Below are 18,929 nucleotides of genomic sequence, written 5' to 3' on the forward strand. Positions count from 1 at the left end.
TTGGTTCCCATAGGGAACCATGGTTCTTGTGTATTATAAATAAATATATGCACAACAGAAAGGCAGATATCTGGTTGCAGTTTATATTTATTTATACCAGGAATAGATATGGTGAGAATACTTATATTTTTTAGATATTCAGGGCTTAAAATGTTCCCCCCAAAATGATGCTATAATATTTACCAATAATACCTGGGTATACCTGTGATAGCACAGATTTATGATTACAGGAAATGAGAAGCCATAAGGACTGCCATGTACCACCAAAGAAAGACTTTATGCTATACCCCTGGACTTTTTTTCTTCTCTATGATATTACAATAAAAAATTTGAAAACGCTTTTCAGAGGTGATAAAGAGCTTGTGGCCAGCCACCCATAAGAAAAATTCATAGGAAAAAGAGAAAAAAACAAGGAAATTATGGCACTAATGAAATAAATAATTAGGATAGAAATAATATACAGTGTATTTTACCCAAGACAGTGCTCTGCCACCTCATTGGTGCAGGAACCCTTTCTTCCCAGAAGTCTGAGGCCTCGGCATTGTTGAGCAGTGACACAACCTAGTGTACCCCTCAACACTCAGTCATGTCCCTCTGCAGCCCTGAGTACACTGAGCATGTGCAGTGCCACCGACATGAGAAAGAGGACGACTATGATCAGGACGCTGTCAGACTATGGGGCACTTTTTTTTAGAGGCCTTCATTGTTATAGGCCTGTAGCGCCAATGGGCTGACTCAGCCCTAAGTGACATCATTCCTGACCTATTGCTTTTTCGGGCTACAGTTGCCCTGAAATGACAAAGACAACTGAAATGTGGGAGGTAATGGGCATTAGGTAGGTGCTTAGGGTGCTACAATGGCCGACAGTGCCAGTCCAAGAGTAAGGAGCATAATGGGGGAAAAAGAGGGCAGAAAAATGTTCTTTATTTTAGCCTGGAATTACAAGGAAGGCGCTTGTGGCAGCAGCAGAAAGGTCTCACTTGCATTTGTTTAGAGTATTTTATAACAAATTAACAGATGTTACTTGTCCTTTGAGAAAATATTTTACAGCCCACTCCCAGCTTTTTAGGTCTGCACACAATGGCATCTTCCATACTGGATCATATGAGAGATTTCCTGTGTATATCAATATTGACTATCCCCCTGTCAGCATGTGTTTCTCTTCATTGGGTCTTCTTGCAAGAGTTGGGTGTCAGATTTTAATTGATAATTAGATCCATTATATTTTTTTTTGGGGGGGGGTTTCTAGCACATGCATTAGAGCTCACTAAAATACAAATCTAACAAAAATCTAACAAAATAACTGACTTTGGCAACGTGCTGCAGTCTCTTGCCCTATTCTATTTGGATCTGGATCAAAACATGGTGAAGAGAAGTAAGGGAAGCTAGAGAAGGAAAGATTACTGAAACCAATGTTTCTCTATGGTAGTATTATCCTGCAGCTAACCAACAGCATGCTCTATGCACAGCACTTATAATACTGTATAAATATATGTATACAAAACTAATGGAATGGAAACATTGCATTTCACTGCCTAATTGGGCATATTCCATGTTATATATATATAATGTGTGTGTTGCATTAAAGGCTTCTAATGTGAATGTACTGACACCCTGCAGACTGCTAATTGCTGGAGCCTACCCCATCCCTCACCCAATATCACACTTTATTTTAGCTCTTTGAAGATCTGAACAAATGGAATCTCCTCCTTGAATCCCCTAGAGATAGTGATCTGGGAAAAGGACAGATTACCTTTATCACTGAGAGCGTCTCTTTACCAAGTGAAACCTTATCAGCCTCATCCAACTCTTCCAAAAAGGTGAGCTCTGTCTATCTCTTACCTGGGCTGTTGTGTAAACCACCGCACCACAACGGCAAAAGGAGCGCAATGCATCAAACAGGAGGTTTGCAATACAAACACGGAGAAGGAGCAATGCCCTTTGCTGCAAAGGCCATCTTAGATCTTTATAACAATTTGTATTGCCTAAATATTTTCTGAGATTGATCTTCCTTTGGTGGAGCCAAGCATCAGGTGACTCTCCTGCAATACTGGCTTCCTAAATGTATGTGTTGTATGTAGTATGATCAAGCACGAGCGGTGCAGCAGCTTGCACAGGCATTATTAAATACAAATATGGTGCTATGAGGATATTAGCAGTCACTGAGGGGTTCTGTGCCCATATAAAGGCACAAGGCTGCAGGCTGAGTTATACAGGGAACTCTGAGTATCACTCATGTATTATAAGGGATAATGTACCCCCTACTGTAAATGATAAGGATATTAGCAGTCACTGAGGGGTTCTGTGCCCATATAAAGGCACAAGGCTGCAGGCTGAGTTATACAGGGAACTCTGAGTATCACTCATGTATTATAAGGGATAATGTACCCCCTACTGTAAATGATAAGGATATTAGCAGTCACTGAGGGGTTCTGTGCCCATATAAAGGCACAAGGCTGCAGGCTGAGTTATACAGTGAACTCTGAGTATCACTCATGTATTATAAGGGATAATGTACCCCCTACTGTAAATGATAAGGATATTAGCAGTCACTGAGGGGTTCTGTGCCCATATAAAGGCACAAGGCTGCAGGCTGAGTTATACAGTGAACTCTGAGTATCACTCATGTATTATAAGGGATAATGTACCCCCTACTGTAAATGATAAGGATATTAGCAGTCACTGAGGGGTTCTGTGCCCATATAAAGGCACAAGGCTGCAGGCTGAGTTATACAGGGAACTCTGAGTATCACTCATGTACTGTAAGGGATGCTGTGCAACTCTGACTTTATATTTAATATTAGATGTAGTAGTGCTGGATACTGTTTACTTTAAAACAGGGCATGGAGTGTTGAGGTCACTTATAATATTCTTATATATATGTAAGAAGGGTGTATAACTAATTTTATAATATCTAAGTTACTGCCAGGTAAAAGCTCAACTATATTTCGCTAAGCTAATATTTTGATTTTAAACAGAAAATTGTTTTGCACTTAGTGGATTGTTCAGTTCAGCTAAAATCAGGCTGTAATAGAAGGATGTTGATTATATTTTAAATTAAAATTAAAATCTAACAATTAAACTGGAAATTGCAGTATATCAACAAAACAATATTATTATTTATTTAATGTAGCTTTTCTAAACTGCCAATTACTGGACAGACTCCTTAGTGCTAAAGAGTTTTTGAGCCTTTCCAGCAGCAGGATGGTAGTAATAATGGGCAAGTCCGTCTTTTTGTTGTGCTCTGTATTGCTTTACTTTCTGTGTTGAGAGCCCTACTAATTAATGATCCCCAGTGATTAGGCGAGGCTCCGCCCTTCTAATAAAGTGTGCCTGTGGTGTATGTGTGCCTTCCTTGCCCTGCCCTGGGGGTACCAGCCCTGTGTATATTGCACTTGTGGGACAAAGCAGCCGCTGTCTGTGCCGATGTGTCTGAGCAAAAGCAGGGCTTATGTTCCCAGGAAACAATGGGTTTTGCTGCCCGTTGTGGGAAAGCCACTTGTTTGGGGTGAGGCCTGACTTCCCCTGCTTTGATCCTCGGGCAGCGGCTACCTGCTCGTTTTCCCATCAAGTCACAGGAAGAGCATTAAAGTGTCCCTGTTTACTTTTAGCATGAGTGAATGGGAAGCCGGCCTTGTCTCGGGCCTCCAGTGCTACACACCGCCGCTTTGATCACATTACCCTGCCTTGTTGTGCTTGTACAGCAGTTCAAGTTCTGACATTAATGGCCACGGAGGATGCACTTAGCAGCCAAAAGGCTGTCCCACTCGGGCAACTTGATCTGGGGGACATTATTTGACTGACACGGGCTGATCTATATTGCATTAATGGCCGGGGCGTCGGGAACCTGTCTGAAGTGTCTAAATCGCTGTATGCCAGAGTGGCAATCAATGTTTCACTGGGCTTAAGGTACACAGAGGGGCCACTCTTAGGGAAACAGATCCCCCATCCATTATATTAGGCTTAAAAATACCTGCAACTATATTGGGGGTAATGCACAAGTTGGAACAAGAAGAAGAATTTTTTTTTTTTAAAGAAAAGCCGTCACCCATATAAATTTTTGGCTGCCGTTCTAGAACAGCACTGATCATAAAACATGGTTTGGCATGACTGCTAACTCTCTATTAGGATGTTTCGGGGCTTCTATTGTGTACTTTGACAACACTGTGGCACAGAGCGGTTTTAAAGGGGCGGTTCACCTTTTAGTGAGTTATGAAACGGCAATTTCTAAGCAACTTTTCCATTGGGCTTTATTATATATTTGTTATTGTTTTTGAATTACTTCCTTTCATCTTCTGACTCTTTTCAGCTTTCAAATGGGGGTCACTGAACCCGGCAACCAAAAACCTATTGCTTTGTGAGGCTACAATTTTACTGTTGTTATCATTACTTATCTTTCTGTAAAGACCACCTTAAAATTGTCTCAGAACATCTCTCTCTCTACAGCAGGAAGGCCATCTCCCATAGACTCCATTTTAATCAAATAATTACAATTTTTGAAAATGATTTCCTTTCTCTGTATTAATAAAACAGTACCCGTACTTGATCCCAACTAAGCTATAATTACCCCTTATAGGTTGCAGAACAGCCCTATTGGGTTTATTTAATGGTTAAATTATTCCCTTTTCTCTGTAATGATAAAACAGTACCTGTACTTGATCCCAACTAAGATATAATTACCCCTTATTGGGGACAGAACAGCCCTATTGGGTTTATTTAATGGTTAAATGATTCCCTTTTCTCTGTAATAATAAAACAGTACCTGTACTTGATCCCAACTAAGATATAATTACCCCTTATTGGGGCAGAACAGCCCTATTGGGTTTATTTAATGGTTAAATGATTCCCTTTTCTCTGTAATAATAAAACAGTACCTGTACTTGATCCCAACTAAGATATAATTACCCCTTATTGGGGCAGAACAGCCCTATTGGGTTTATTTCATGGTTAAATGATTCCCTTTTCTCTGTAATAATAAAACAGTACCTGTACTTGATCCCAACTAAGATATAATTACCCCTTATTGGGGGCAGAACAGCCCTATTGGGTTTATTTAATGGTTAAATGATTCCCTTTTCTCTGTAATAATAAAACAGTACCTGTACTTGATCCCAACTAAGATATAATTACCCCTTATTGGGGCAGAACAGCCCTATTGGGTTTATTTAATGGTTAAATGATTCCCTTTTCTCTGTAATAATAAAACAGTACCTGTACTTGATCCCAACTAAGATATAATTACCCCTTATTGGGGGCAGAACAGCCCTATTGGGTTTATTTAATGGTTAAATGATTCCCTTTTCTCTGTAATAATAAAACAGTACCTGTACTTGATCCCAACTAAGATATAATTACCCCTTATTGGGGGCAGAACAGCCCTATTGGGTTTATTTAATGGTTAAATGAATCATTAAAATTGAGTGCATAGGAAATAGGCTTCCTATAATTTGGAGCTTTCTGGATAACAGGTTTCCAGATAACCGAACTTTCAGTAAAGCAGTAGTTGTTGGTCCCTTCTGTCCTTTTGCTTCTGACCCTTGAAACAAAAGTTGCTTCAGCAGTTCAGAGAATGTAAAGAGTCTGTAATTAAATATTTGAAATAAATTTATAATATAGGTAAGTGGCTTAGAATTAGATTATTAAATAATGTCCATTTTTTTTAGTTGTTCGATATAAAATGTGTAATTTGAGTGCCCAGCACCCTAAATACATTCCTTTAATTCTGTGTTACATTTCATCATTGCATCAGGTTCAGAAGCTGTCCGAATACTGTTTGCTTCTGGCTCGGTACCATGAAGATCCCTGCAAGCTGCTTGCGGAAGCCAGTGTAGAAGACTTCAGTGAGCTCGGCATAGCGTTTATGGAAGACAGACTGCTGATGGACAATGGGTCACCGCTCCATAAAATCACATGTAAGCTGCTTATTCCCCATATCTTTCACCTCCCCAAACACATCAATTGCTTGACTTGTTTTTTTTCATAGCGGCAAAGCTTACTAATTAGTTACCCTTTAGCTGCAAGGATATGGCCTTTTAAACAAAAAAAATTGCTAAAATGACTCTGTACAGCCCCCAGAATTACATAGCTTTCTCCCTGCATCCTGGTTTGTTTTGTTTCTCTATTACAGCCGGTTCAACTACAGCTCTTTTACTGACTTCCTTGTCTAGTGTGAAGCCCCACCCCCTTTTGCTTTCTGAGCCCTCCTTCTCTCTCCAACTTTAAAGACCTCAAAGAGGTGCATACCGGGCATACCTGATTGATTTTGAGTTTTGAATCGGAGCAGAGGCAGCAAGCCTGCCCAGTAGGCACCACTTGACTTGTTTTTTTTTTACAAAGCTTACTAATTAGTTACCCTTTAGCTGCAAGGATATGGCCTTTTAAACAAAAAAAAACTTTCTAAAATGACTCTGTACAGCCCCCAGAATTACATAGCTTTCTCCCTGCATCCTGGTTTATTTTGTTTCTGTAGTTGAACAGCCAGTTCAACTACAGCTCTTTTACTGACTTCCTTGTCTAGTGTGAAGCACCACCTCCTTCTCTCTCCAACTTTAAAGACCTCAAAGAGGTGCCAATTGGGCATGCCTGACTGATTTTTATTGGAGCAGAGGCAGCAAGTGCCTAGTAGGCACCTCCTTTTGAAGTCTTTATGGTTGGAGAGAGGCGGGCTCAAGGGGGTGGAGCTTCAAGCTAGACAAGGAAGTCAGTAAAAGAGCTGCAGTTCAGCTGCTTGTAATAGAAAAGCAACATACATCTACATGCAGGGAGAAAGGTGTGTTTTTCTGTTTAGAGTAATTTTAAAATAAAAGGCATTCTGAAAAAAAAGTGTCATCCCCATTAAAGGGGAACTCCGGCTTCAAAACCAAAATTTGTTAAAGAGCCCCACACAACACAGAAACCCCTAATATCCCTATCACTTTAATCTGTTCCTTCAAAAACTACAAATAAATAGCATTTTATATGCTGAAATCCATCTGCAAAACAGTTCTTCTCTTTCTGCATCATTTGAAATCCTGGCAGGGGAGGAGGGACTAAAACATTCCAGACTGATCCAAACCATATTATAACATTAAAAATCACGTATATTGTAGATTGTATATTGCAAAATTGCTTAAAATGATGTTTCAAAAAGCTTAAGTTGTGTTTGGGTGGAGTTCTCAATTAAACTGGATCCTTGTGTAGTCAAATGTATCGGTGTCCCTATAAAATGTTGCAGAGGTGCATGTGTGCTGTACTAATATTCCCCTATGGTGGGCACACGCTTCAGAAGTTCTGTGTTTTGTATCCGTAGCTGTATATCTAAAGGAGTCGGCTCTGAAGGCCCAAGAAACAGAGGAGACAAATCTCAGAACCTCTAAGAGCAGAACTGAACCGCATTTGGCTCCCTCAGTTGGACAGGAAAATATGGGAACGGCTGAGAGCAGTGCCGCCACTGATAAAGGCGAGGAGCTGGAAGCCCACCGTCATCTCCATCTGTCAAGTTGCCACGAGTGCTTGGAACTGGAGAACCGCACCATAGAGTCCGTGCGCTGTGCCTCTGAAGAGAACATTCCTGACCTCCCCGAGGATTTCAGCAGCTTAGAAGGCAGTGAATTACAGAACCACGGCAGCCTTAACGTGTCGGGGAAACCACCCAACGTCCTTATATACTGCGGCCCTGAAACCGGCGGCCAATTCCAAGAAATCAAGTCTGTTCTCCTACAGTGTTTCGATTCCTCTAGGTATGTCATTTATCCTCTTCCTGATGATCAGGTTCTGAAAGCTCCGTGGACAGATAACTGCTTGTTATTGGTGGTGGCCTCCGACCATCCAGTCTCAAATCACATTGAAGAGCAGTTCTTGAGTTATTTGTCCAAAGGTGGAAAGATTTTGGGACTTTCCTCCTCCTCCTCCTTCGCCTTCGGCAGTGTATCGGTAACGAGCAAAAGCCAACTGCAGGGGTCTGTCCAGGCTCTGGTTTTCGGGAGACCCAACTGTGACCCGGTCAGTTTGGACTTGGTGGCCAGCGGGAAAGTATTTGCGGAACTTTCTAGTGAAGCATCACCGCAAGTGTCAGGGTGGGGGTATTTAAACAACGACGACAAAGACTTGATTCTGGTTCACCAGACCTATGGTGATAATGGCGGGGAAGCTGTTCTTTGCCAGGTACTGCTTTTCTCTTCCTTGTATTTATAAATGCTCTTGTGTTTATCTCATGTGAATGCAGCGCCACCTGCTGTTCATTTTGGCTACTGTTGGCTGAAAATTATACGATTGTGAGAAAATGAACCTCTTGTGATGTTGCTCTGAAGTTTCTCTCCCGCCTCTGGCAGCGTCTATTTATAGTTGTGCGTCTGCCCCACCCCGCCCTCTCCATAAGTCAGAGACAGGGCAGGACGGGCATGGTTATATAAATGGGCGCAGATCTGCCGGCTCGGTCAAGTGTGGGTAGCTAGAGAGCGGGTTAGGGTTGAATCTTTTTCAACCCGCACATCACTATTGTCTGGGCATCTTACAGCAGCCCCTTTGGCATATGCCAGAATCCACAGATTGCCAGTCCAGTCCTAAGGGAACTCATCTGACTTTACTCTGGTAAGTTCAAAGCATAGAGACATTACAAGATGTTCCCTTTCCCACAAACTTAAATGAACAACACATGGCACTGTGATTTTCGAAATATATTGGCTGTGAAAATACCTTGAAAATTAGAATGAAAAAATAATGTACATTGCAAAAGTGCTCAGAAGAGTGCTGTGAACCATATAATATTCATTTTATTTTACAAAGAAATGCTTTGCTTGTACAGATAGGCATAGGGAAACTTATCACCAGCTACCCCTCTAATAATGCCAGGCTCACTTTAGAATTATTTTGAAGCCCGAGGGCTTCATCACCACAGCCCAAAGTATGCAACACTTAAGTCCAAACACAGTGCAAAAGGGGCACAAAATGATCCAGAATCTTCAGGAACACCTTCATCGACCTCCCCCCCCCCCCCCCCCCCCCCAGCATTTGTGGGGTGTTCTTTGTTCTACAGTTATGCCCCTGCATTTGCATTTTGTGTCATCAGTGTTTGTCATTGGCAGAGGGTATTACTCCCAGTACCTTGAAGGCAATGCAGACAGATAGGGTATGTAGAAAATGGTGATTTTTCTCTATGTAAAAATAGTGTAGTCTGGACAGGCACGCTTTCTATCTTTGTAAATATATGTATATAAATTTATGATTTTCTTTTTCTTGCATGTAAGTAGCTCTATAAGTGTGTCTTTTAAATATTATTTGTTGCAGGTAAAACTTGAAGCCTCTCCAGAGTCTGTCAGTGAGGACGACACAGGGACCTTTGAGTCACTTAAGAAAAGCAACCCCCTGAGATACGCCGTCCTGACCCAGATCCTCATCAGCCTTGGCCTGGATTGTGACTTGGCCTCACCTCCAGCTCTCACTCCTGTTTATTTACTCACTGCTGAACAGGTAAGGCTGCGCTGCTGCCGATGACTTCTGCTCAGGCTGAGGGCTCATTGCCTGATACTGCTTGCCGCGTGAGGGGCAGTTGACAGTAATGGACCATTTATTCTTTTGGTGAATTTTTGTCGTCTTATTATTCTGAGTTCATGAAATGATATTGGGCTTCCTGTTGCCTGTGTGTCACTTTGGTGACTAGTTCTTTCTACTGCAGGAACTACAAGTGGTCATAATATTATATTGCAGTGACATCTAGTGGTCATTTCATTATACTGCAGTGACATCTAGTGGTCATTTCATTATATTGCTGTTATGTTTAGTGGTCATTTTATTATATTGCAGTGATATCTAGTGGTCATTTCATTATATTGCTGTTATGTTTAGTGGTCATTTTATTATATTGCAGTGATATCTAGTGGTCATTTTATTATATTGCAGTGATATCTAGTGATTATTTAATTATGTTGCAGTTACATCTTGTCACTGCATTGAATTTCATTGTTACATTTACACATGATTTTGTGGAATGAGACAAAGTTTCTATTGTGTTGATAGTATTGTTAGCTGATATTTATACATTCTGTCAAAATGCCAGAAGTTTGCATTTTCAAGAGATGCGTGGAGGGTGGTTTTGTAATGTTTTGACTCTCTCCCTGCAGGGCAAACTGACAATTAGAAATCTCTCTTAGATAAATCCAAAGGGTTGATGAGACTGCCTCATACATATACAAATAAACACAAGGATCCCAATGAGTTTCAAGCAAAAAATATCCTATTTATGATGAACCCCAAGAAAGGCGAAACCGGTCTGTAGTTGGGAATCAGCTGATCAGCTATTATCCTGGCTTCTGCTTTATACCCAGTGTGTGAGCTTTAGCCTATAGGGTAAACTCATGTAAATAGAATTTTCTTGGAGCTCTTTAGGATTAGTTCCCAGAATTCCTTGTGTAAATCTCCGTTAGTCACTTGTTTGCTCTCCTTACAAGGAATGATCTGCCTTGGAATGCTAAATACCTAGAACCAAACCATCAGACTGCCATCTCCTGGTGCCCTGTAGCAGCTTCCAGCGCTTCTAAATAATTCAAAAAAATTTGCCTGACGATAGTTTTACAAACCAGTAAGGTTCTGGAACATCTTAGCATGGCAATTCTCAATTCAACGGTAACTGGGAACTGTTTGCCGCCACCATACTGGGATGGATAATGAAGAAATAATAAATATATCTGTTTGCATAAAGCATTTTAAAAGGTTTCACTAAGACAGGCCTCATTTTTTAGGACTCAGAAATGATATGTTGGAAGGCAGCATAATATATATATATTTAGAGAATACTCCTAAGTGGGGTACCTCAGGGATTAGGGGTTTGTGTGTCCTGCAGTTATAGTATATACAGGGAACGGTACTCCTTATTTTCAGAGGAAGAGGAAATGGTTAGTGTATACGTACCTCAGGGCAATGGCTGCCTTGTTGAAAGAGAAATAAAGGGTTAAGGTGGCCATACACAGGCAGATTTTAGTTGCCGATTCAGGTCCTTCAGGTTTGATTTTCCATCGGATCAAGGACTGCATCAGTTTATTGATGCAGTTCTTGGTGCAACGCCACTTATGTAATTTGATTGTTTGGCCCTAGGCCCTAATAAAAGTATTTGCCTGAGGCGTTTACATTCCCTATCTGATCCCCCATGTTCCTCTATGAGGGGCGGCCATATTTGTGCAGCAGTAGGCCGTTAGCATTAGAAGCTGTAACTGTCAGGCTGAGATGGGACAGTCAGGTTGGCAAAACAGTCAGGTTTAGGGACTCCAAGTAACAATTACTTACACAAGCAGCCCTAACCGTGAGAAACTACCAACATAATCCAAAGGGAACTTTTAATGTACATTAATAATTTGAAAAGTAGTTTTTCATATCAGTATCACTTTACATCAAAGTATAAGGTAATTTTAAAGAGTGCTAGCCTGGGTCAGTTTGCATTTGGTCTTCATTTTTTTCATTACTTGTGGTTTTTTGAATTATGTAGCTTTGTGTTCAGCAACTCTCCAGTTTGGAATCAGCACCTATTTAGTTGCTAGGGTTGAAATTACCCTAGCAACCAAACTGTGGTTTTAATGAGAGAATGGAGTATGAATAGGAGAGGGTCTGAATAGAAGGGTAAGTAAGAAAAGGTAACAATAAAACTGAAGCCTCACAGAGCAATAGGTTTTAGCTGCCGGGGTCAGTGACCCCCATTTGAAAGCTGCAAAGAGTCAGAAGAAGGCAAATAATTTAAAAAGTATACCAAAAAAAAGACCAATATTAAGCTAAAAGTTAACGTAAAGTTGAGCTCCCCCTTATGGTGAATTCTGAGATATTCGCAGCGTCTCAAACTGACTGATGCGCCCCGAATTCATTTAACCCTTGTGTTGCCAACCTCAGTTAAACCAAAAGCCTACTATTAGCAGTCTTATGGGGTTATGTAATAAAATGCACTAAGTTTGCCCAGGGGCAATAACCCATAGCAACCAATCAGCAGGTAGCATTTACTGGTCACCTGTTTAAAAGCAAACATCTTATTGGTTGCTATGGGTTACTGCTCCTGGGCAAACTTAGTGCCTTTTATTACATATGGGGGTAAAAATCCAAATATCTCTGAAGGTGCTAAAAATCTAAAATGAATGCAAATTGCAAAAGTGCCACTCAGTCTGTGGTTTGGGTTTAGACCCCCAATGTTTGAGGGTACCTTGGGGATCTGGTGTTAATAGCTGTACTGTATTACAACTAATAAGAAATGGCTATGGTATAGGTAGAGATCCATTTTCCAGAACGTTCCAAATTACGGAAAGGCCATCTCCCATTATAACCAAACAATATTAATTCCCTTTTTCTCTGTAATAATAAAACAGTACCTGTACTTGATCCCAACTAAGATATAATTACCCCTTATTGGGGGCAGAACAGCCCTATTGGGTTTATTTAATGGTTAAATGATTCCCTTTTCTCTGTAATAATAAAACAGTACCTGTACTTGATCCCAACTAAGATATAATTACCCCTTATTGGGGGCAGAACAGCCCTATTGGGTTTATTTCATGGTTAAATGATTCCCTTTTCTCTGTAATAATAAAACAGTACCTGTACTTGATCCCAACTAAGATATAATTACCCCTTATTGGGGGCAGAACAGCCCTATTGGGTTTATTTCATGGTTAAATGATTCCCTTTTCTCTGTAATAATAAAACAGTACCTGTACTTGATCCCAACTAAGATATAATTACCCCTTATTGGGGGCAGAACAATCCTATTGGGTTTATTTCATGTTTAAATGAATATTTAGTAGACTTAAGGTATGGAGATCCAAATTACAGAAAGACCCCTTATCCATAAAACCCCATGTCCCAAGCATTATGTATAACAGAAGCACAAACTCCCTGTTTTACTCGCATTTTATTAAATAAACACTTTTTCTAATATTTCCGTACGTCTTATCTGTATTGTGTTTGGTTATTTTTATATAAATTAGACCCTTAAACTTCGGTTTGAGTAAATGTGGGAGATTTACATTCGCCTGAGAATGACACAATCCCTTACAGAACGCCGCGCCGCGCTCTTTTTTTCCACGCCATGTGATTTGTTACCCTTCTGTAGCGCGCAGGCAGGAAAGCGTGGCCCCGTTAGGGTTTCCCCGAGCCCATTAAAGCCTTGATTAACGTTTGTCCAGTTTAAAGTCTACCAAGGAAATTTATTGTGTAGCAAATCATCTGAGAAAGTTTTTCTTCCACTTTGGCGATTCCCAGTCCCCTTGTAACGGGGCCTTTCCTGGCTACCAAGGAACGTTGTAAAATAAAATAATTGTTAAGCGAGTTAAGGCCTAAGGAGACCCATAACTGCTCCCCATGAAAAGTGAACCTGTAGAACAGGATGGGGAAAGGCTAAACCTAATACCGCAAGTGAAAGGTTCTTAGCGAGGAAAGGAATTGGCTACGAAATTCCTCTTAAACCTGCGAACAGATGGCTAGACGGTTAGAACACTTTCCTAGGGAAAAAAAATAAAGGCGAATGGGAACTTGTAACCCCTTGTGTGCTTGTTTGGCTGCAGAAAAACCAAGGCCTAGAGGCACCAATCAGAAGCTGGCTTTCATTGTCCTAACTGTACAGGAACAGTCGAAGCTAGACATTGATTGGCTGTTCTGGGGTGGATTCCTTTTTTCAGCTGTAAGATGGGTGTCACTGACTCAGGGCCTAGTAAATCTAGAGGCACCAATCAGAAGCTGGCTTTCATTGTTCTAACTGTACAGGACCAGACACTGGTTGTCCTAACTGTACAGGACCAGTCACTGGTTGGCCTAACTGTACAGGACCAGTCACTGGTTGGCCTAACTGTACAGGACCAGTCACTGGTTGGCCTAACTGTACAGGACCAGTCACTGGTTGGCCTAACTGTACAGCACCAGTCACTGGTTGTCCTAACTGTACAGGACCAGTCACTGGTTGGCCTAACTGTACAGGACCAGTCACTGGTTGGCCTAACTGTACAGCACCAGGCACTGGTTGGCCTAACTGTACAGCACCAGGCACTGGTTGGCCCAGATGGGTTGTCAGATGGGTGTCACTGACCCAGGGCCTAGTAAACCTAGAGGCACCAATCAGAAGCTGGCTTTCATTGTTCTAACTGTACAGGACCAGACACTGGTTGTCCTAACTGTACAGGACCAGTCACTGGTTGGCCTAACTGTACAGGACCAGTCACTGGTTGGCCTAACTGTACAGGACCAGTCACTGGTTGGCCTAACTGTACAGGACCAGTCACTGGTTGGCCTAACTGTACAGGACCAGTCACTGGTTGGCCTAACTGTACAGGACCAGTCACTGGTTGTCCTAACTGTACGGGACCAGGCACTGGTTGTCCTAACTGTACGGGACCAGGCACTGGTTGGCCTAACTGTACGGGACCAGTCACTGGTTGGCCTAACTGTACGGGACCAGTCACTGGTTGGCCTAACTGTACGGGACCAGTCACTGGTTGGCCTAACTGTACAGCACCAGGCACTGGTTGGCCTAACTGTACAGCACCAGTCACTGGTTGTCCTAACTGTACGGGACCAGGCACTGGTTGGCCTAACTTTACGGGACCAGGCACTGGTTGGCCTAACTGTACGGGACCAGTCACTGGTTGGCCTAACTGTACGGGACCAGTCACTGGTTGGCCCAACTGTACGGGACCAGTCACTGGTTGGCCCAACTGTACAGAACCAGTCACTGGTTGGCCCAACTGTACAGGACCACACTGGTTGGCCTAACTGTACAGGACCAGGCACTGGTTGGCCCAACTGTACAGAACCAGGCACTGGTTGGCCCAACTGTACAGGACCAGTCACTGGTTGGCCCAACTGTACAGGACCAGTCACTGGTTGGCCCAACTGTACAGGACCAGTCACTGGTTGGCTGTTCTGGGTTTTCTGGACTGGGGTGGATCAGGGCAAGTGAATGACTTGGTCAGCCTTCACTTCTGATACCCATAGAATGGTGAGTTGGGGTCCCCCAAGGCGGAAGCCCTGGTGGTCCCCTGGCACCCCAGTCCAACACTGTTTGTGTATCAGTATTGCAGGGACCTGACCCCCTACCTGGATTTTTAGGGATTGACGTGTTTTTATACACCTGGCAGGGGTGGAGCAAGGTGTGCACCATGGGCATAACTGGGTGTGACTCTGGCATGGATGCGGCCAAAAACCCTCCTACAGATGTCTCTGTAATTGTGCGTGTATTACTTAAAACCATAATGCTATTTTACCAAATCCAGCCATTTTTCCTTATTGGAGACCAGGCCCAGACTGGCAATCTGTGGGTTCTGGCAAATGCCAGAGGGGCTGCTGTAAGATGCCATAGACAGTCACTATTTATTGGGCTGGGGGGGGCGCTGTTTGGGCCTCTGTCTACTGAGAATGCCAGGGCCTACTTTGATTCCTGGTCCAGGCCTGTTGGAGACCTGTCAACCCTCCCGGATTTATAGGACGTTATCTGTTTGTATGCCCAAGGCCAGGGCAGAGCTTGGGGTGGGGTGTCAGCATAACTGGGTGTGACCATGTTGGGGGCGTGAGCAAAAACCTTCTGTATATTGGTCCTTGGAGTTTGACATCTCAGAAATTGACTCGGCCCCTTAAAAAACAGCATGACACTATTTTCCTAAATATGGCCCCTTTCTCCGTACTGGAGACCTGCCAACTCTCCTAGTTTCATAAATACTCATCAGTTTTTATTCCCTTGGCTGTGGTGGAGCAAGGGGGCGTGGTATAGGCATTACTGGGCATAACTGTTTTGTGGATGTGGCCAGAAACCTCATTTTATTTTTTTTTTATTTTTCTCTAAATGACTCTGTACAGCCCCCATAATAACATACCTTTCTCCGTACATCCAGATTTAGTTTGTTTCTCTCTTACAGCCAGTTCAACTGCAGCTCTTTTACCGACTTCCTTGTCTAGCGTGAAGCTCTGCCCCTTTTTGCTTTCTGAGACTTCCTTCTCTCTCCAACTTTGATGACCTCAAAAAGGTTCCTACTGGACATGCCTGATTGATTTTAATTGGAACAGAGGCAGTGAGCATGCCCAGTAGGCACGCCTTTGTAGTCGAACAGAAGAGTGATTAGAATGAAAAAGGAGGCGGACCTTCATGTTAGGCAAGGAAGTAACTAAAAGAGCTGCAGTTCAGCTGCTTGTATTAGCGAAACAAAATAAATCTGCATGCAGGGAGATAGGTAAATAAAAGGCTTACTTATCCTTTAGCCTCTTTGGCCATCTTGCCGTACGCTTCATGCAGAGCTAGGGGCAATAAAATGTTCTGACAGGTGCCATCTGCTCCAGCCTATTGGACTCTTGCTCTAGCTTGGTGTTAGCACTGAACATACAGCCGGTGGGGTTAAAATGGATTTTGGAGGAGGCGGAATTCAAAGGGATAAGGAGTTTCCATATACAGTAGAAATATGTTGGATATCCATCCATTTCTGCAGTGGGAGCAGTATATAATATTGGATATTTAATAAAGAAAGGACACAGGCTTTACATATTGTGAACTAACGTAGCCTTTATCCACCCCCCCATAATGGGGTGCCAGACTGTGAATAGCCGGGTTCTGCTGGGCTTTGTACCTGCAATGGGAGAATCACCAGAGGCCTTTGTGGCCGGTGTCAGAAAAACTCACATTTCTCATTAACACATTTTTATTGTGTTTATACAGATGTCTGTTTTTATAAATGTAATAAGAACACGGAAAAAAAAAAAATGAAAGAGATGCCAATGATACTCCCTCACATTCTGGCACGGCTGCTTCAGATTGAGCCATTGGAACAGACAAGTCTGTAAAAGGCTTTGAAGCCATTTGCCAAACGAGGATAGAATTCTGTATAACGGACAGATGAGCCACCTGACTAGTTTATAGCAGAATCTGGCTAGAAATGCTGTATTTTATATATTGAACTGTACCAGCCCAGAAGGTCAGCAGCCCAATAACAGTCATGATTCAGACTTGTCCATATCAGTTGGATCTTTTGTGTGTCAGTGGCACTGCACGTGCTTAGTAGGCCCTGGGTTGCTTTTGGGAAGCTAAGCCCTGTTGGGCCAGTCTAAACCCAGAGAAAAAACAGATTGTTTGGCCAGACAGGTGGCAACCCCAAGTACAAGTATGGAATCCCTTATGCAGAAACATATTATCCAGAGAGTTTAGGATTACAGAAAGACCATCTGCCATAGACTCCATTATAAGCAAATAATTCTAAGTTTTAAAAATGATTTCCTTTTTCTCTGTAATAATAAAACAGTACCTGTACTTGATCCCAACTAAGATATAATTACCCCTTATTGGGGCAGAACAGCCCTATTGGGTTTATTTAATGGTTAAATGATTCCCTTTTCTCTGTAATAATAAAACAGTACCTGTACTTGATCCCAACTAAGATATAATTACCCCTTATTGGGGGCAGAACAGCCCTATTGGGTTTATTTAATGGTTAAATTATTCCCTTTTCTCTGTAATAATAAAACAGTACCTGTACTTGATCCCAACTAAGATATAATTACCCCTTATTGGGGGCAGAACAGCCCTATTGGGTTTATTTAATGGTTAAATTATTCCCTTTTCTCTGTAATAATAAAACAGTACCTGTACTTGTCATGGGAAAACATGTTTTCAAAACCCATCAGTTAATAGAGCTTCTCCAGCAGAATCCTGCATTGTAGTCTGTTTTTCCCTTATTCCCATATTGTTCATTTCCCAGGGTGCCACAGCCATGTGACCTATGCTCTGATAAACTTTATTCACACTTTACTGCTGTGCTGCAAGTTGGAGTGATATACCCCTCCTCCCTCTCAGCAGCCGATCATCAGAACAATGGGAAGGGAGCAAGATAGCTCCCAGTAGGTATCAGAATAGCACTCAATAGTAAGAAATCCAAGTCTGGCTTGGGACTCCTCCAGTTACATGGGAGTAGGAGAAACAATAGGTTAGCTGAAAGCAGTTCTAATGTGTAGCGCTGGCTGAAAGCTCAGACTCAGGCACAAGGCACTGAGATGGCGCCTACACACCAATATTACAGCTACAAATACATTTGTTGGTTCAAGAATAACATTTTAAATGGTAGAATCGCTTATTTGCAACGTGAACAGTGTCATATATATGAGAGGCCAGTTCCGCCCAACACTGGGCTTTGCACAAACTGCCACTTGGATAAACATATTATGGAACAGCATTGCTCATTCACAGGGAGAAAAGGCAAAACAAATATACATTTTTCACCCTTCAGGCCCGAATATGTTTTTCTTCTATTAATTCCCTGTTTTCTTATGCAGTGGGTGTATCAATATGTGGATCTATTTGCTCTCACATAGGGCTTAGCTCTTGACCCAGCAGCTTTCCTACAATAAACACTGTGATGATGAGGCTTACTGAGCGCCAGATTACTTCCAGATCCTCCTCCTCGCGCAGCAGGTACCAATCTCCCTAAGAGTGACGGGGGGATGAAATGTAACAGCACCCTGCTAGCACCCTGACTAGGTGCCAGTGGGGTCATAATCATGTTTGGTACTGGTTTTTCCAAAGTTACCAAATTGTTAGTCCCCAATGGTGATCCAGTGTTAAAACTCAGTAAATAAAAATGAATTCATGATGAATTATTCAGAAAAAAATTAAATATCACTATTGGAATAGATAGTTCAAGGGTGTAATAGAGCTTGGCAAATCCAGGGAAAAATGTATACAGGCACATATATATATATTTTCAAACCACAATTTTATGTTCTCCCAGGGGTGGCGATCAGACCACAGAAATATGGAGTAAGTTCTGGGAAAAATTAATATTCAGTGATGTAAACTGGAGATTTGTATAAAAAAAAAAAAAAAAATATATATATATATATATGTGTGTGTGTGTGTGTGTAACGTCCGCTGTTTATGCTGTTTCTAAAAATACACATTTTTTTCACAAGAGATCTCGGTGTTGCTGGTCATTTTTACAGTATGTGTGTATGTG

The 18,929-nt window shown here is 42.0% G+C and overlaps 1 protein-coding gene across 5 annotated transcripts in view; it reads left to right on the forward strand.

Moving 5' to 3' along the window:
* Positions 1-18,929, forward strand: part of hlcs (holocarboxylase synthetase (biotin-(proprionyl-CoA-carboxylase (ATP-hydrolysing)) ligase)) — a 92,779-nt gene that overhangs the window by 3,609 nt on the left and 70,241 nt on the right. For all 5 annotated transcript variants that reach the window (XR_004221203.1, XR_004221204.1, XM_004912115.4 and 2 more), the window contains exons 3-6: positions 1,677-1,820; positions 5,750-5,912; positions 7,289-8,142; positions 9,265-9,447. Coding sequence is in view for 3 of the 5 variants with exons in the window: in XM_004912115.4 (XP_004912172.1) it covers positions 1,677-1,820; positions 5,750-5,912; positions 7,289-8,142; positions 9,265-9,447 (1,344 nt within the window). In the remaining 2 variants the exon portion in view is untranslated. The remainder of the gene's footprint in view (positions 1-1,676; positions 1,821-5,749; positions 5,913-7,288; positions 8,143-9,264; positions 9,448-18,929) is intronic.

This window comes from Xenopus tropicalis, chromosome 2 (assembly GCF_000004195.4).
Source record: "Xenopus tropicalis strain Nigerian chromosome 2, UCB_Xtro_10.0, whole genome shotgun sequence".
NCBI classification, from domain to species: Eukaryota; Metazoa; Chordata; class Amphibia; order Anura; family Pipidae; genus Xenopus; species Xenopus tropicalis.